The sequence below is a fragment of the Phaseolus vulgaris genome, chromosome 5 (assembly GCF_051622355.1).
Source record: "Phaseolus vulgaris cultivar YP4 chromosome 5, ASM5162235v1, whole genome shotgun sequence".
Classification (NCBI taxonomy): domain Eukaryota; kingdom Viridiplantae; phylum Streptophyta; class Magnoliopsida; order Fabales; family Fabaceae; genus Phaseolus; species Phaseolus vulgaris.
Window position 1 is genome coordinate 18864545 of NC_143502.1, and position 19097 is coordinate 18883641.

Sequence of the window (19097 nt, forward strand, 5' to 3'; positions counted from 1 at the left end):
GAGCAGGCCTTGCGTTTTGCCTTCAAGGCAAGTAACAACCAAGCAGAATACGAAGCCCTGATTGCAGGAATGCTCTTGGCCAAGGAGATGGGCGCACAGAACCTCCTAGTGAAGAGTGACTCCCAGTTGATTACGGGGCAGGTGTCGGGTGAGTTCCAGGAGAAGGACCCCCAGATGGCGGCATATCTAAAATACGTCCAGTTGTTGAAAGGGGCGTTCAACGCTCTTGAGTTAATACACGTCCCGAGGGAGCAGAATGCCAGAGCCGACCTGCTCGCAAAGCTGGCCAGCTCAGGCAAGGGGGGTAGACAGGGGACAGTGATCCAGGAGACCCTCAAAGCTCCGCGTCGATTCGTGGAAGACAACAGGGTGGATGTCCTCCAGATTTATGCATCAAGGGGAAGGCCGAGGAGTCATTCCTCATTAACCCAAGATACGCAGAGGGCGCCCCGCATCAGTATATACGCGGGTGCGTCTGAGGAGGAGCAGATGCAGGTTTGTGTCCTGTCCACGGGAGACACCTGGATGACGCCCTATAAACGATACCTGGCGGATGGGGCCCTTCCAGTGGACCCTGAAGAGGGTAAGAAAATCAAAAGGAACGCCGCAAGATATACCTTGGTGGATGGGGTGCTGTTCAGACACGGTTTCACTCACCCTATCCTAACGTGCGTCAGTGGCGATGAGTGCACCAGGATAATGGCGGAGCTACATGAAGGCGTCTGCGGAAGCCATGTAGGAGGAAGGTCCTTAGCCTCCAAGGTAATACGCGCAGGTTTCTTCTGGCCAACGGTGAAAGAGGATTGCGCACGGCACGCCCAGCGGTGTAAGCAATGCCAAAAGCACGCCGACTGGCACAAGGCGCCGCCAGAAGAGTTGCGGTCCATATACAGCCCGTGGCCTTTCCACACATGGGGTATTGACATCTTGGGCCCCTTCCCACTGGCAATCAGGCAGATGAAATATCTGATCGTCGCCATAGAATACTTCACTAAGTGGATAGAGGCAGAACCCGTGGCACAAATCACTGCGCATAAGGTACAGCATTTTGTGTGGAGAAACATCGTGTGTCGCTTTGGCGTACCCAGGCGCCTGATATCTGACAACGGGACCCAGTTCGCCAGTCAGCAGTTGAGAAATCTGTGCGCTGAAGTGGGAATCAAGCAAGTGTTCGCGTCGGTCGAACACCCCCAGACCAATGGACAAGTAGAGTCAGCAAACAGAGTTCTGCTAAGGGGGTTAAAAAGAAGGTTAGAGAAGGCCAAAGGGGCGTGGGCGGAAGAGGTGCCAAGGATTGTATGGGCATACCACACCACGCCCCAATCCTCTACTATGGAGACGCCGTTCAGTTTGGTGTACGGGTCGGACGCGATGATTCCAGTAGAAATACACGAAAGCTCACCGCGTTTTCAAAACTTTGTGGTGGAGGAATCTAATGAGGAAAGACGGGTAAACCTGGATCTGCTAGAAGAGGCCAGGGAAGAAGCTAGAATAAAAGCTGAAGCGATGAAGAGAAGAGTGGAGCGGCAATATAGCTCTAAAGTAAAGCCACGACAGTTTCAGGTGGGCGACCTGGTGATGAGGAAAGCTCACCCTTACGAGTTGGAGAATAAGCTGTCTCCCAAGTGGACCGGGCCCTTCAGAGTTACTGAGGCTAAGGGCAACGGTTCGTACAACCTGGAGACTTTAGATGGAGGCCCTATCCCGCGCAGTTGGAATGCAGCCAACTTAAAATTTTATTTCAGTTGACCTATGTAAGCAGCATGTAACAATTTAGTAGAAGGGGACGCTCTTTTTCCCTTTCGGGGGTTTTTTAATGAGGTCACCCTAATAAATGGAAAAACCAGTTGAGAAAAAGAAGTGCCTTGGTTTTCAGCCTTTATTTTTCCTTGTTAGAAGTAATGTGATGCGCCGCCTAGGCCATGGTGTCGCCAAGGAAGAAGGCGTCGCCTAGGTCTTGGCGTCGCCCAGAAAGAAGGCGCCGCCCAAGGAAAAGCATGCATCGTTGGCAGAACGAGACGAAAGGAAGTCGCGCGGTATATGAAGCATATGCAAAGTAAAGTGGCGTTGTAAAGAATTATGATATTGAAAAGTTGTTGTTACAAGCAATGTTCAGTACAAAATGCAAAAACACAAACAAGCCACTTCTCATCGCTCATCAGAGTCATCACTAGAGGAAGGCGAAGCCTCTTTCCCAGCCCGCAGCGCTCGAGTAAGTCGTGTCCTCTTTTCTCGGCTTATTTTCGAACCTGCACAAAGGGAACAGATGTATTAGAGACACAGTGAAGAAAGACAGGCACAGTTAGAAAGTAACGAAGGTCGAAGTTGCCTAAGGCAGTGGTTCTTACTTATGTACTTCTCAAGAGTCCTAGCGTTGAACTCCAAGCTGATCACCGTAGCGGAGTCCAAACCTCCCGCCTCAGCAAGAATCCGGCAAGCTATTTGATCACTTGGAGCCAGATTCTTGAGGGGTTTGGCTTTGAGGGCCTTTTCCTCTCTCACCCAGTACAGCGGAAACCCATCGAGGGCGTCGGGAACAAGATCAGTACAGCAGATCTTGAAGAACCGGCCTTTCCACCCCGTGAACGAGCTTTGGAAGGGTGTGAAGAGAACTCTTCCGGGAACATTGCTGAGAGTTACCCAGAGGTTGTATCTCTGTCTCTTCACCTCAAAAACGTGAAGAAAGAGGTCAACCGAGGGTGCACAACCCAGAAACCCAAAGAGGACATCGAAGGCCTTGACAAAGGCCCAGCTGTTGGGGTATAACTGGGCTGGAGCCACGTTGATCTCCGTCAGCAGTTCCTTCTCGAACCGGGAGAAGGGTAAGCGCACCCCGATGGTCTTGAACACCACCTGGTAAAAGTAAAAGAAAGGGACCCCGTCGTTCGCTCGTTCGTCTCCACACACTGGCTCCCCCAGAGTGCAAGGGAGCACAGCGATGTCGTCATCGTGCCTCCTCGCGAAGGCCCGGTGGTCGTAAGAACACAACTCCCCTTTGTGTTCCCGTACGGCCCTGGTGGAGAGCAAGCATGAACATTCATCAAGAAGTTCGCTCGAGGCCCAAGGGTACAAGTCTTTGGGACGGACCCTGGAGGAAGCATCGTGAGAAGACATTCTTTAACAAGATCAGGATGGCTGGAAATGCAAGAGTTGAGCGAGGGGAGCGGTTAGAACAGCCCTTCGACAGAGAAGAAAGGGTGCAAGAAGAAAGAACGCAAGTAGGTTATGAAGAGTGAGAAAATGATGAAGATAGTTTCAGAGCTTGAAGAGTTAAATAAAGCGGTTAGAGCGCCAAACGACGTGAATGGATGCACCGCACGATTGATACACGTGGCAGAAGATGAAAGGATGACTCTGGCACCACTGGTTTAAATCAGAAAATGTCCCGTCAACAGAATATCCAATGGTACGATCCGCCGTCGAAAATGAGTCAGGGGCATAGCAGGAGTCAGGGCTTGATGAACTGACCAAATGTCCCACAAACCATACAAGTAGCGCCACGTGGATCAAGTCGAATGACAGAAGGTCCCATCAGCTATACAAGGAGCGCCACGTGGATGGCACAGACAAAGCCTTGGGCTCTTCGCTGTTATCAAGCGTTGACCAAGGCAAGAGTTAAGGTCAATGTCGAGGTAAAGGTAACGCCCGAGGCGTTGCCAGGAAGGACGTAAAGGGCGACGACAGCGCGAGATGTCGCGGGTGTCGCCAACCCAAATACCGACAGGCATCGCCTCCCCGATACCCACAGGTAGGAAAGACTGTGGAGGGAGACGAAAGCAAAGAAAAGCAAAGTTAGTCACAGGCGTCGCCTCCCCGATACCCACAGGTAGGAAAGACTGTGGAGGGAGGCGAGACCACCGAGCGCCAGCGAGTCACTGGCAGGGTGTTCCCCGATACCTATGGGAAGGAAAGACCATGGAGGGAACAGACCCCCCCACGGCACTCGGCGTTTTAGACACCCGGGACGATACGGTGCTGCTCTAGCAGGCCTCTCCTTAGGCGTGGGCGCCGAGCGTTTGAGATCAAGGAAAAGACCTTTCGGTATCAGAGACGTCCCGAGGACGATACGACTTCACTAAGTGAGCCTCTCCATGGGCGTGAGGGTTGGCGCGCAACCTTTCCCGATCATACCAAATCGCCCAACGAAGTGAAAGAAATGGGCGAACACGGATAAAATAGTCGAAGCGTGTGGAGGGAAAAGAGAATGAGATCGCATAGACAGAATCGTATGTGCCAGAGAAATAAATGCAACCATGCGGACCTCCTAAATCAGTGACAAGAGTACAAATAGTTCAAAGAATTACAAGTTTTGGCAGATGAAATCAAAAAACGAAGGTAAAGAATGAAGAGTTGAGCTTGAAGAGGAAGGTGGCGGATGAGAAGCAGCGGCTCAGTCGTTCAAGTCCATGGGCACGACCTTCCCGTCAACAACGTGGTGTGTGGGGTCGCAGTTCGACAGGTTGACGCCAGGATTCTCGCAGGACGCCTGGGTTAGGGCCTCTTGGAACCCCTCCTCGAAGGTACCCGCCATCTCCTGGATAAGGGACTTTTTCTCCTTCTCCAGTTCCTCAATGGTGGCGTCTCCAGAGGCCACTTGTTTCTCCAAAGCCTCTTTCTCCACGCGAAGCCGGCTGACCTCGACCTGTAGTTTGTCGTGGTCAGCGCGAAGAAGGTCCATAGCTTTGGCCTGGGTGGCCATTTCCCCCTCCATCAGCTCCGCCTTGGCAGTTTGTTCACAGCAACGGTCCTTCAGGTCCTTTTGAGTTTCTGCGTCTGCTTTGACCAATTCCTGAAGACCCGCTACCTGTACTTGGAGAGCAACTTCACGAGCGTAGAAGTCAGCCTGGAGCTCCAAGACCTCTGCCAGTTTCCTCTCAGCTTCTGCCCTGGACTCTTGTGCTTGTTTCAGAGAGGAACAATAAGCCTCGTTCTGGCGTCCCAGGGCCTTCATCTCCTCTTCCAGGGTGGTTGCTTTCGTTTCCAAGGCCTGGAGAGTTTGAGCTTGCAAGACAGCGTTTCTGGCCTGGGAGCGCCATTCAAGAGCCACCGCCAAGAAGGCCCCCAAATAGAAAGGCATACCTTCCCTCCTGTCGGTACCTTCTGGCATAGTCCCGCCACTGAAACCCCTCATCAGATGCATGATTGGAGGGGGGATGGCAATGAAGTCGGGGGCGGCAGCGTCGGGAGCCGGGGAAGCAGTGGTTTCTGGCGGCGGCAGAGGAGGGGTAGATTCGGCGCCTTCGCCCCTTTCCTCTTGGAGAATCATAGGAGGGAGTGATGTTGCGCTTGGAGGGTTGTCCATAAAGGGGTTCCCTCCCTGCGGCGGCGTCTCTACCAGAAGAGGAACCCGCGCGGATTTTCTCCTCCTGAAGGGTGCCACGCCTTCTGATTCCTCATCATCTGACAGAATCTCCAAAACCCTTTTCCCTTTGTCGAGAGGGGTTGGAGCCGGTGATGAGGCCGCAGCTAGGGGAACGGCGGCGATAGGCGGAGGAGAATTGGGAGTCGGAAGCACTTTGGAGCCAGGTGGAGACGCCGGAGATGGGCTAGAAGAAGCTTCAGCGGTGACTGGAGGTGGCGGTGACGGAGCCGGTGGGAGAACCGGATTGGCAGCAGGGCTGGAGGAGGCGCCTGCCTTAGCGGCACGAGCCTCCTCCAGTGCTTTCGCCAACATTATTCTTTTGGAAGTGCCCATCACCGATCCTACATCAAGACAGGCCAAACAACAAGGATTAGCACTAGAGCGGTTATGTGGATTCACAATACAGGAAGAGATGCGAAATGCAAGTAACATTGTACAATGAAAAATGGTAATGCAGATAACCATAGCAACTAATGCATCATAAATCGCCAAGAGCAGATACCGAAGTATGTAGAAAGCCCATGGGCATTGAACTCGTTCGCGATGAGCTTGGCGGTATCGAAGACTATCCCCAGTCCCGCCAAGGCATTGCATATATCCCGGTCAGGCGGGGCAAGTTCGTCCAGAGCCAAGGGCTTCATAGTTATGGGTTTGTCTGTCCAGTACAGGGGAAAGCCCTCTAGAATGGTAGGATCGCGCTTGGTCGCGCGGACCTTGAAAAATTTCCCCTTCCAGCCTTTGAACGAATTCTGGAAGAGCGTCAGGATGATGCGCCCGGCGATGCCAGAAAAGCTCATCCAGAGACTTTTCCCTTGCTTCTTTACCTCGAAGAAGTGAAGAAAAACGTCCACAGAGGAGGGAACACCTAGATAGCCGCAGAGAATTTGGAACCCCCTCACGAAAGCCCAACTGTTGGGATGGAGTTGGGCGGGAGCAGTGTTTATCTCTGTCAGTAGCTCTTTTTCGAAGGGAGTTAGCGGCAGACGCAGGCCCACCCTTTTGAGCACCATCTGATAGAGGAAGAAGAAAGCGCATCCCCCAGTATCCCGTGAGTCCGCGCAAACGGGCATCCCAGGTCGCACTCGGCTTACCAGGACTTGGGAGTCATGACTTTTGTGGAAAGCATTGAAGTTATAGAGGGCAGGGTCCCCCCTGTGGGCCTCCACGTCCTCAACGGAGTTCAGGAGGGAACATTCGTCCAGAAGTTCGTCGGGGGCCCAGTCATATTCGCCCTTATAATGAGACTTGGGGAGCGGGGGAGGCGCGGTGGTCTTGGTTTTTGCCATCAACGCCAATGCTGAAGATCAAAAGAGAAAGAAAGGGTTCAGAGAAAAGGGGTTTGGAGAGAAGAAAAGGGGAAAATGGAAGAACCCCAGGAGCGCCCTACTCGCAAAAGAACGAAGGGAAGCGAAAGGAACAACGAGGCATACAAACAATATCTAGAGAAGTACGAGAACAACAACAGTCCCAGGCAGTTTCCTATAATGCGACAACAGTGAAGAGTTGAGAGTGCTCGAAACCATACCTTTGCTGTTGAAGTGGAGGCGGTAGGAGAGCGTAGGAAGGGGAGAATCGCAATTGCAGAGAGAAGAGGTTTTGGAGGCGATGAATGTAACAGTAGGGTGAGCGCGGGGTTTGGAGTAACTTAAACGTTACATTTCACGACTCAAGAAGCGCCAACTAAGGGCCGCAGGATCGGGCCACGCGTCAGAGGGTCGATTGCCCAGGGGAAGCGCAAAGGTCTCTAAAGGAGGGCCACGCGATGGGCCACGTGGCGCGCGATCAAGGGTAGCCCAAAAGGGGTAATAATCCCCATTTCAGGGAATGTCCAATCGGTCATTAAGAATACCCCTGTGGTTCAGAAAATGTCGCGTCAGTAATTCGAAAATTTGCTGAGTCAGCAGAGAATGACACGTCATCAGGAAGGCACGTGGATGGCGGGGGCAAGGCTTTAGTCTTTGCGCTGAAGACAAGTCTTCGGCTTAAGACTGGGGGGCTTGTGTACCGTCCCGTACCAGGGCGTTGACTAAGTCAAGGTCGAAGTCAACGAATGGAAGGTCAAAGTCAACTCAAGGTGTCGCCCAGATGTAGAGACGCCAAGACAAGGCGTCGCTAAGGCACGGCGTCTCCTAGGTGAAGGCGTCGCCTAGGCGAAGGCGTCGCCTAGGTGAAGGCGTCGCCTAGATGAAGGCGTCGTCTCGGTGAAGGCGTCGCCCAGGTGAAGGCGTCGCCTAGGTGAAGGCGTCGCCCAGGTGAGGGCGTCGCCAGATCGAACAGTGTAAAAGCAAGGCAATCACGGTGTGGTTCCCCGATACCCATGGGTAGGAAAGACCATGGAGGGAGCGACGTCGTGGGAAAGCCTCAGGTCCCGATATCTCGGGAAAGTGATAAAGAGAAGGAAAAGGTGGCTTCAAGGCCATAGTGATAGTACCAGTGAAGGGCAGCCTGACTCGCGAAGTACCCCTGCCGCCCCAGAGACGCCTTCGGGACAGATACGACCCAAGAGGAAGGTCACGCCCAGGATAACCGGGTGCAGGGTGTGAGAGGAAGGCAGATACGCTCTCAGAGTAAGTGGCTAGATACTTGGGGGCATGAGTTAGCACCCAAAAAGCCACCCCTAGCGCAGTAGCACTCCCAAGCAGGAGGACCCACACGTAGAAACGTCCCCAGATGGGCAGAAACGCCCCCAGATGGGGTCATGGCGTCGTAAGGCCCTCCACGTGTACGACAGCAATGCCGGAATAGAAACACCCTCTAGTCAGGTGCCAGGTAATTAAAGATATTCAATACAGTTTCCCTTTTTAGCATTCAGGTACTATTATGGCTCCCAAGCGTTTCAACGTCTTAAATGCGCTACGTTTCGTAATTAAGCGCTTTAATGAGTGCGTTACGTTCGAGTTAAAAGCGCTTTAAGGCGCTTTAAATGCTGGGGCAGTTTAAATAGCGCTGGGAATGTCGGAAAAAGGGTTGGAACCTTTGGCAAACTTAGGAGAAACTCTTTGGTTGCTTGCCCGTGCTTTAAGGTTACGTACAAGTGACTGGAGAATATTTTTGCAAAAAGGAGACAACACACACACAGATACACAGTTCTTTTACCACCTTCAGAGTGCCACACGCGGTGCTCAGATACGTGGGTGGGCAGTTTTTTGGTGTTTCTTGCTGGCTGACTTGAGCGTCGGAGTGCAAACGGCTGCTAGGGCGCCTCTTTGTCCTTTTGTTTTTGCAGGAATTCACAGGCAATCAGTGGGAAGGAGTCCTTAGCTGATGGTTGAGGTCGCGCACGAAGACGTCCCGGTCAACCGGACGGAACACTAGGGATGGCTAAGAAGAGAGGATGATGAGCCACTATTTCCCTTTCAATGTCACGCCTAGACACAAGGAGTGTAGGCTTAGAACTCTTATCTTTTTTATCTTTTTTATCTTTTTCACTCTCCCTCTTTTTCTTCATGATAACTTGGTCCTCATGGACTTCTCTTGGAGAGAGAGATTTTAAAGTAACCTTGTGACCATGGAATTCAAAAGATAGTTTGTAGGTAAAGCCATCATGTAAAACTTTTCTATCAAATTGCCAAGGCCTTCCCAAAAGAACATGAGTGGCTTCCATGGGCACAACATCACATAATACCTCATCTTTGTATTTTCCAATGGAGAAATGGATGAGGACTTGTTTATTGACAATTATTTCTCCTACTTCACTAAGCCATTGTAATTTGTAGGGCTTTGTATGAGAGATAGTAGGCAATCCAAGCTTATCTACTACTCTTGTACTAGCCACATTTGCACAACTACCCCCATCCACTATCAAGGAACAAATGTTGTTTTGAATAAGACATCTTGCATGGAAAATATTTTCCCTTTGACTTTCATCAAAAGGTTGTGAAACTTGTCCAAGAAGTCTTCTCATAACTAACAAGTCCCCTTCAAGTGGACATTCACTCTCTTCCTCACTAGATGCATGAGAATGCAATGAATAATTAGGAGAATCCGAATCATGCTCACTAACTACAATGCCCTCATGCATGTACATACTTCGTTTGGAAGGACAATTTGCAGCTATATGACCATAACCCATACATTTAAAGCATTTAGTATTGGATGTTCTAGTGGGAGACTTAGGTCTAGAAGTAGATGGCTTAGTTTCCTTGGGTTTGAAAGAAGAATCTTTGGAAGGATGTTTAGAAAAAGAATTTTTGTTTCTCCAAGACTTGGAGTAGTATCCATCATTGGAAGCATTTTTTAAAGAGTTTTTCTTAGCAAGTTGGGCTTCCACCTTCATTGCAAGATGAACTAAAGAGCCCAATGATGAATACTCTTGTAACTCAACAATGTCTTGAATATCCTTCCTAAGACCACTCACAAACCTAGCAATCATAGCTTCCTCACTTTCTTCTAATTCAATTTTAAGCACAAGCGTCTCAAGCTCCTTATAATATTCATCCACATTTAGCGTGCCTTGTTGAAACCGTTGGAGTCTCAACATGAGGTATTTCCTAAAATGTGGGGGCACAAACCTAGTGCGCATATGATCCTTTAAAGAGTTCCAAGAGTCCACAGGAGGACCCTTGTGATAGATAATGTCCTTTACAATTCCATGCCACCATTTCATGGCATAATCACTAAACTCTAGGGTGGCTAGCTTAAGCTTATGCTCATCTTGGATCTCATGGATCTCAAATATTTGTTCACACTTAGCCTCCCAATCTAAATATACATTAGGATCACTAAAGCCATTAAAACAAGGTAGCTTGACCGAAGGAAGCCTAGACTTTGCATCATGATAAAAGCCATTGCCATAGTGAGTTCTTTCCCCTTGGTGATGATGTCTTTGTCGATGGACTTGGGGTGGATTTCTCCTTCTCCTATGCTCATCTTCACGGCCAAAATCATTGGAAGAAACTCTTGTTGACGGCCAAAATCATCATGAATTGAAGGAGATAGTCTAGCCTGTTGCACCTCCATCTTTTGCAATTTCTCCTCCAAGCGTCTAATGGTTCTTTGAGCTTCATGTAATTCACCGAGGATTGAAGCTTTGGAAGGAGAATTCTGCTTGTATGATGCATCACTTGAAAATCCAGCCATTTTGGAAATAAAAAAAACAGCAAACACACAAAAACAGCAAACAAGTTAAGAAACAAAAATTAGCAAAAACAGTGAGTGTTTTAAGCAAAAATGCCGAAGTGAATTGAGGCAGAAAAATAGGTCACTCTCAAAGAAATAATGTCCTTGCACCAATCTGATCTTGAGGCCTTGGAATCCTCAAATGAAAGATGTCAAAGCAAGCACACCAATCTCAAAGGCAACCACCACAAAACCAATGAAACAATAAAGACAAACAAGAAAAGGTATAAGCAAAGAAAGGTATTTGCAAAAGGAAAACTATATGTAAGACAAACTCAAAGAGTAAAGAATGAAAGACAATCAAGAAAATAAAGAACTCAATGAGAAAGTAGGCACACAAAAGAATACTTAAGGAAAAGCACTAGAGTAGATGAAGAAAACAAAAAATTTAGCTACTGGAATTTTTTTTTTTTAAAGCATATTGTGCTTGATATTCACTGATTTAACTGGAATGATGTAGAGCGAACTGGATTATGAAAATTAAACCACAGAAACTTCAAGATGTTAACTCAATAATGGCACTGGAATCAATTAAAAACAGTAAGCCAATTAATTGAGATAAATTTTTTAAAATCGCGGCCAGATTACCGTATTCTTTTCGGCAGCACTGTACACTTTTTTTTATTTTATTTATCATTTTTTGTGTACTTTGAATTTTTGAATGATTATTTTTTCTACTCTTTTCTAACACTTTGAATATCACAAATCCATAATTTCAGAATTTTCCAGTGAGTAAATCAATTGCAATAAGGAAAAACAGTAAGCACTTTTTTTCAGAAACAGAGGAATCCTAATAGGAATAAAAAACAGAATTATGAACTAGCAAAGACATAATGGAAAATGATGTATTGGAACTTGTATAGGTCTAGAATACAAGTATGAACTCAATTCTAAAAAGAAAATGCACAAAGGATCAATATCAATTCAGAAAATTATATGACACCAAAGCAAGAAACAATCAAAAACAATAAAAGTACTACTAGAAGTAATGACAATTATGGAATAACATGACTAAGACAAAACTTGACATTATTCAAAAAGGAAAATACTCAAACATATGATAGGCAAAAGAATTAAAAACAGCAAGTATACTCAAAATAAGCCTAAAACAGAAACTTAAATTGCAAGAAATTAAAAGAGCTCTTGAAATAAAGTACTACACAACTCAACAATTAAACAAGAACACACCTAACCTCATGATACCACATGATGTGATTCCACTAGCACAATTAGAATGATTCTTGACATTCTTAGGAATCATCTTGAGTTGGTTAAGAGCTAGGCACTTTATCATAGAAATGGATCAAGGTTCTATGAACAAGAACTCACCAAAACTAGTGCCAAAACACAAACTCATATAGAAGATCCAATTATTGTCAAATTGAACTGAACAAAAAGGCACAAAAGCTAAGCAAACTGAATTTGAATGCTGGAAATTAAAATGAACCAAACAAAAAGCTGGAAAATGAAGAAGAAAGATGAAGAACAGCAAGGCACCATAAAAGAACCGAAGCAACACAAATAAAATGAAAACTGCCGAACCAAAATCAACAAGGAAACAAGCTAAAACAAGGAATTAACAAAAGAAGAAAGGAAGGAGAAGAGAGTGCTCATGAAGATGGATGTATGGCTGGATGATCACGCCACTAGAAGGATGGTTGCTCCTAGATGAGTGTGCTGCCGCCACTTGAGGACACCATGGATCCTTCAAGATGAGACTAGAGAAGAAGGCTCAAAAGCTCTCCAATGATCACTCAAAATTTGAGTATAGTTTCTTTTCTCTAAAATTCAAATATGAAATTTACAAAGGAAGCACCTCTATTTATAGCCTAAGGTGCTGAAAATGTAAGCTAAACAATTTCAAATTTCCCCCCTAAAACAAACTAGAACCGGCGCCTATTTACGAGGCATGAGGAAGGTGTGACCTCTTCCTTCACTTTGGCACCTCCTATTCTACTCCTACACTTATCTACTAATACACCCCCCTTCCTAAAGCTCCTAACTAAAGCCTAAAAGATGCTATAACAAAAGAGGTTTCTAATGTTTCCCTCTAAGCACCTTCAACCAAAGAAATTACAAAAAGAGAAAATAAATGTCCTCTACTCCTAAAGCTTTGAACATGCTTCTTGTAAGCCTTTGAGGTGGGCTTTGACCTCCATGGGCGTCCTCCATTTGTGCCTCTACCTCTTCTTGACCTTGTTGATTGGCCTCCATGTCCTCTTGAGCTTTATCTCCATCATCTGGTTGCCCCCGACATTATGAATCTACCCAATGTTTCACGTCTTGCTACTCCGCCTGTTCAAAGGGATACCCTCAAAGAATGTATCTAACACAACTACACCCACCTCACCACTTTTGAACTACCAACTCCTGAAAACCCTAATCCACCAAACCCATTGACACCACCGTACGAGCCCCCAATCAGAAAATGCCACATGGTCAAGCATTTACGAGGAGTCATGATGAAGACCTGAAAGATAGAGCATTTTCTGACCAAGCCCAACCTTCCAGAAGGATGACCCAGAGCATGACACAAGATCCAAGGCTAGGTCAAGACCATCCACTAGCTTGTGCTTCAGAGCCTATTATTCCTGAAAGGATCACCAAAAGTAGAGCCCATGTGATGGGAGTTGAGCACTAGCTAGTTTCTTTATTTGTAATTTCAGTAGATTAGGTTCACATAGCATAAATGGGAGTATACTTAGCAAATTAGGTTTGTGCCAAACCCATTTTTGCAAGACAAGGCACCTAGGTTTAGGAAGGTTGACCTACCTTCTAGACACTAGGTTAGTAGGGGTGGCATTGACCTTAGTCAAACCTTAGCGCCCCTCCCTCCCCCTTCTCCCCTCTCCTCTCTCTTGCCCACCAAGGCACCCCTTCCCTATAAATAGGGTGCTTGACCTCATGTCTTTTCACATTGAATTTGAATATAGTAAAGAAACTCTATAGGAGTGTTTTTTTTAGACTTGAGAGTTCTCATAGTGGGTCTTAGCTTGAGTGTGCGGGAACTTCAACTGGCAGCTCTTTCACAACTGGTACGTCCTACTGATAAGTGTCTAATTTCAGTAATATTTCATATTAAAATATAGGCACTAATGCGGATTTATTGCTAATTTACATATAAAATAATCCATAATTTATGAATTTATAACTTTTTACATTTTTATGAGCATTATTTGAATAAGAGCATTTTATTCCCAAATTTGGTGTTAATTGCAAATTTCTAGGGAGGATTGAAAATTTGGAGTAAAGGAGAATAATTTGAACTAAAAAGAGAAAGCTGGAAGGTCCCAAAATGGAAAAAGATGCAAAGAAATATTGAGCCTTTTTTATGTTTTATCATTTAGTCCATTAGCGCAACACAGGAAGCAACCTAACCCTAGAAAACTAGGATAAATAGAGGGTTAGAGGCCCAACCCTATGGTGCCAGATTGATAGGAGAACACCATAGAGTGAATTGTAACCCAATTGGGAGAATGGAAGGTGCTAGAAGTATGCGTGGTTAATTCTACCCTTTGGGATTGGGAGTAATCTGCTCAAACTCTTATGTATTGAGGTGATATCTTATATATTAATATTCAATTCTTGATTGATTATTGGTATTCTTGTTTTACTTTTAACTTTCCGTGACAAATTGAGAATCCTAAATCTAACCGAGAGGTATTTTTAGGGTTTGGACCTAAACAACAATACTTAACATATTTGAGTGCTAGGAATAGACTTGAAATGTTAATTGCTATTAAACGTCTGAGCTTTTTTCTAAGTTGTTCTTATAATTATGCGAGGAATCGATAGTTAGGGGACATTCTTAAGGATTTTATATGCGAGGAATCAATATAAATGATTTTTATACGTGAATCAATTTCAATCAAAGAACTTAATATTGACATGAAACTTAATCCCTATTTTTCCAATTGGAGCAACTAATTCTTTGTTTGTTTTCTTATTGATCAGTGCTAACTTAACCAACTCAAAACTCTTTTTATTGTTCTATTGTTATATTTAACGAATATTGTTCCTTGTGGGATCGATATCCGTCCTTAGGGACAATTATTACTTTTGACAAACGCGGTGCACTTATCGTAAAAAGACATCATGTGTTTTGGCGCCATTGTCGGGTTAACATGTTTGAGTTGTTGAGTATAATTTCCTAAATATTGTGAATATTTTAATTTGTTTTAATTTTTTATTATATTTGTTACTGTTTTTATTTTGTTTTAAACAGAGTTTTTTTATTTTATTTTATTTTATTTTAATTTGCAGATTTACTGTATTATTTTAATTCTTATTTTGATTTTATTTGTTTCTATTTATTTTCAGATTTATTTTTTATTTTCCTTTTGATTTTGTTTTGATTTTATTATATTTTATTATAGTTCTTTTTCTTTAGGTTTAGTTACGTAGTTTTATTTAGGTTTACGTAGTTTCTATTTATTTGTTTTAATTATTTATCATTATTAATTTTAGTTTTTATTTTTACGAAAACTTAGTTTGCATAGTATTTAGTTGTTTAGGATTATATTTTTCTGTTTTATTTTGTTTTTATTTTACTCCTAGTATTTACTTGTTATTTTAAGTATGTTATTCTTAAGTTTTTATTTATTTATTTTTATACTTTTTATTTATTCATTTTATTGTTTTATTTTTTTCTCTTATTTTTGTCTTTAGTTTTTAGTTTACGTAAGTTGTTATCTATATTTATTTTCTGAATATTTTTGTTATTTTTTTCTCTTAGAGTCATTTTAGTGTTTTATTTTATATTTATTTTATTATTTTATTTTTGTTTATTTTATTTTGTAGATTTGTTTTTATTTTATCTTCAAATTTATTTTATTTGTCTTTTATTTTATTTTTTAAAAAGAAAAAAAATACTCTGTTTTTTTTTCACTAATACTTCTCAGGAAAGTAACATGACAAAAAATCAAGCACCACCTCCTAAGAGGACACTTGGAGATTATGTTACGTATCAAGGGCCAAGGCATTTTTCTAGTATTGCAATACCTGCTACCGACAAGGCCTTAAAAATAAAACCCGCTTTTCTCACTCTCATCATTACCCATCAATTCAAGCCAAAGGATCATGAGGATCCATGTTCACATTTGTCTACATTTTATGAATTGGTGGGAACAATAGGCTTTCAATCAGGTGATCTTGAAAATGTTTATATATGCTTATTTTCTTTGTCATTGTCAGGAAAGGCTAAGGATTGACTCAAATCACTTCCAAATCAGAGTCTCACTAGTTGGAAGGATGTAGAGGAAAAATTTCTACAAAGACTTTTTCCAATTTCTCGCTTCATCAAAGCAAAGTCTGAAATTTCTGTGTTCAGACAAGGAACAGATTAATCATTCTGTGAGACATGGGAAAGATTTAAAACGATACTTAGAAAAATGCCCAAATCATGGGTTTGAAGATATGCTCAACTGAGCATATTTCTCACCGGTCTCAGATCTAACACAAAGATGCTCCTAGATGTTGCAGCTGGCGACACAATGATGGCTCTTGATGTAGAATAAGCGACAACGATTATTGCTACATTGGCGTCAACTGATTATCAAACCCAACATGATAGACAAAATACTCAAAAGGAAGGGTTGTTAGAAGATGCAATCTTAGCTCAAAATAAAATTCTGACACAACAGATTGAGTAGCTAACCGCACAAATGGCTAAATTGCCCCAACAATTATATGTTGTTCATTCATCTCAAAGCTAGAGTCAAGCAATCAAGTGTGATTTTTGAGGAGGTGATCATTCTAATGATTACTGTTCTTATCGGAATAATTCATCTGAAGCTGAGGATCTATCCATGCTTGAAAGAATGAGTAAAGTTGAAGACGTCCTGACAAAACTTGTGATAATGGAAGAAAATAACATGACAACAATCAGGAATATAGAGATCCAGATGGGAAAAGTGGCCAAACAATTTGAAGAAATAAAAAGTGACCAGTTTGCAGTTGACAGTTGTTCTCGCCGGTTGACTCGAACACCTTCGTGCGTCTCTACGAACTGCGCTTTAAGAACCCCTTTGCTTCTGTTCCAACGTTCTCCTTCCTCCGCCGTGAATACCTCAAACAGAGAGACAAAAGGCGCCCTCGCGGTCGTTTGCACTCCGACGATCAAGTCAGCTATTGGACAGGAAACACCAAACACTTCTCGTCGCAGAACATCGTAAGGTCAATGTTCAGAGAAATGCGTAACTGAATCGTAACTGAAAATGCTCACTTATGCTCAAATGTCTTAGAATGTGTAAGACATACCTTATTTTTTTATAGTAAAACCTTATATACCTTCCCGGTGTTTCTGTCCACGTGCCAGCCTGAGACTTGCGCATTCAGTGGGCGCTTCTTAGCAACACTGCCCCAGCCTTAGGGCCTTCTCAGTGTGTAAGATTTCCCTGTCGAAGTGCAACTCGTGCGGGGGTGACTGCATGGATGCCAACTCATGCGCCCATTCTCTGAGTCATCCGCCCTGGGAGTTCCCTGCCTTCCTCACGTGCCATGCATGCAGATCACCTTCTGGGATGTGACCCCCTCATGGGTCATCTCTGTCCTAGTGGCTTTCCAGCGGTGGTGTGTACTGCCGCGTCCCTACACCTCATGCACAGATCCTTCGTGAGTTGGGTCTCTCCCTTCTGGTACTAGGGGTGTGGCTTGAAAACCACCTTTCTTTATCTATTATTATTGTATGGGATGTCGAGTCCCAAGGCCTCCACGCCCCTACCGTGTCGCCTACTCCACGGTTATCCCTACCCGTGGGTATTAGGAAGGGACACCTCCCTGGCCTACCAAAATTCCCGGGCGCCTTTATTATGCCGAGCCTGGGCGACGCCCGAGGCCGGTCAATGCCCGAGGCTGTGGACCTTAACGAAACTCCTTCCTGCCCTGCAGTACTTTCTAGTGGATCCCTCTCTCGGGACCCCACCACTTTGACTTTGGTCAACGCCCGAGGATCGTACGGTACAACAGCCAAACCAACCCAAAAGAGCATTGCAATAATGTAGTAACTGAAAAGGAAGATGAGATTGAGGAGTTAGAGAGAGAAAAGAAAAGAAGTGAGGAAGAAAAAAGTAAAAATAAGGAGAGAGGTGTTATTGAAAAAGATTTACCATATCCTCATCCCCCTTCAAAAAAAGAGAAGGAAAGAAATTTTTTTGATAAATTGCTCCCTAAAAATTATTTTGCAGGAAATTTGAAGCAAGATTAAACATTTGAAAGATTTCGAAAGAATAGAAGCTACATTGAAGAAAGAAATATAGAGCTGGAGGATAGATACAATGCCCTTATTCGAAAAAGCTTGCCTAAAAAATTCAAGGACTCAGGAAGTTTTAATCTTCCAGTGTCTATAGGTGCTTTATATGTGGACAATGCCTTGCTAGATTTGGGGGCAAGTATAAATCTAATTCCTTGGGCAATGCTGAAGAAAATAGGTGATTTGGAGATTAAACCCACCAAGATGACTTTAAAGTTAGCTGATCAAGTAACCAAGTATCCATATGGTATGGTTGAAGATGTTCTTGTCAAGGTGGATAAATTCACATTCCCTGTGGATTTTGTTGTGATGGACGTTGATCCTGCCTGCTGACTGGAACGCTGGAAACTGCCTCGTCAAAGGATCGACGTGCGCACCGCTTCTCACCTCCGTTCCTCTTCAGGATCTACCTCAAGAACCTGCAAAGAAACAGAGCGGCGCCGCTGCGGCCGATCGCACTCCAACGCTCAAGTCAGTGACGGTATCACCAAATACTAAGAGAACAAGAACCGTGCAAATCCTCTCTCACAGTCAGCTCTATCACTCGCAAGCGTAAAGTGTATCAACTGAACGTGCGTACCTCGGAAAGTTCGTTAAGAACTCTTATATACCTGGTAGCTTTCTCTCTCCTGGCAGTTACAGACTTGGACACGTGGCTCGCATCCAACCGTACACGTGCCATCATCTGGAGGCTCCCTGACTTGGCGCTGCTTCTACTCTCATTTTGGCCAAGTTACCTATGCATGGTACTGCCCAGTGCATAGCTAACTTGGGAGTGCGATCTCTACTGGAACTGGCGAGTTAGGGGCCTTCATACACCTTCCCTGTGGTCTCGCCGGCCGCCTTCATAATCTGCTTCTCCTTCATCTTCGGCGATGTGCTTGCTCTGGCGATCTCCAATGACTAGGTCGCCGGAATCTACATCTGGCGACTTCATCCTTAACCTGGCGATCGCCGATTCTGGTAAGCTGGAAATCGGAACACGCCAACTTGACAACTGGCGACTACGCAAGCCCCCCGACTTCCTTCCCTTCTGCCAACCTGGCGCCTTGTCAACACGCCTATACTGTAGCAGGATGCCACGTCATCACACCCGACCACCAGGGCGGTACAGACGTGAAAGAAGATGAGGAGGTTCTCTTGATACTTGGAAGACCCTTTATGAAGACTGCTAGAATCATAGTTGATATTTACAAAGGAGATTTTCAAGTTAGAATTCAAGATGAGGAGGTAACTTTAAATCTTTTTATGGTCTTAAAAATTTTAAGGCAGGGGAAGAGTGTGTACAAAAGGATGCAACAAAGAGAGTTTTCCACCTTGAAATAAGCAGGCGTCAAGCTAGATGACGTTAAACGAGCGCTTATTGGG

At 44.7% G+C, this 19097-nt stretch overlaps 1 protein-coding gene and 1 pseudogene across 1 annotated transcript; one reads left to right on the forward strand and one right to left on the reverse strand.

The window, feature by feature from the left end:
* Positions 1-15781: 15781 nt before the first annotated feature.
* LOC137836283 (small nucleolar RNA R71) lies at positions 15782-15888 on the reverse strand (annotated as a pseudogene).
* A 1434-nt stretch (positions 15889-17322) lies between these two features.
* Positions 17323-18062, forward strand: LOC137834009 (uncharacterized). The gene is made up of 2 exons (XM_068642075.1): positions 17323-17477; positions 17696-18062. Exons 1-2 carry the CDS (start codon positions 17323-17325, stop codon positions 18060-18062), a joined length of 522 nt encoding a protein of 173 aa, XP_068498176.1.
* The last annotated feature ends 1035 nt before the right edge of the window (positions 18063-19097 follow it).

Excerpts from the sequence above, each read along its gene's own strand:
- LOC137834009 (XM_068642075.1), top strand. The coding sequence starts at position 17,323 with ATGCCCGAGGCTGTGGACCTTAACGAAACTCCTTCCTGCCCTGCAGTA. Across the intron at positions 17,478-17,695 it reads CAAAAGAGCATTGCAATAAT|ATTTCGAAAGAATAGAAGCT; the intron begins GTAGTAACTGAA and ends AACATTTGAAAG.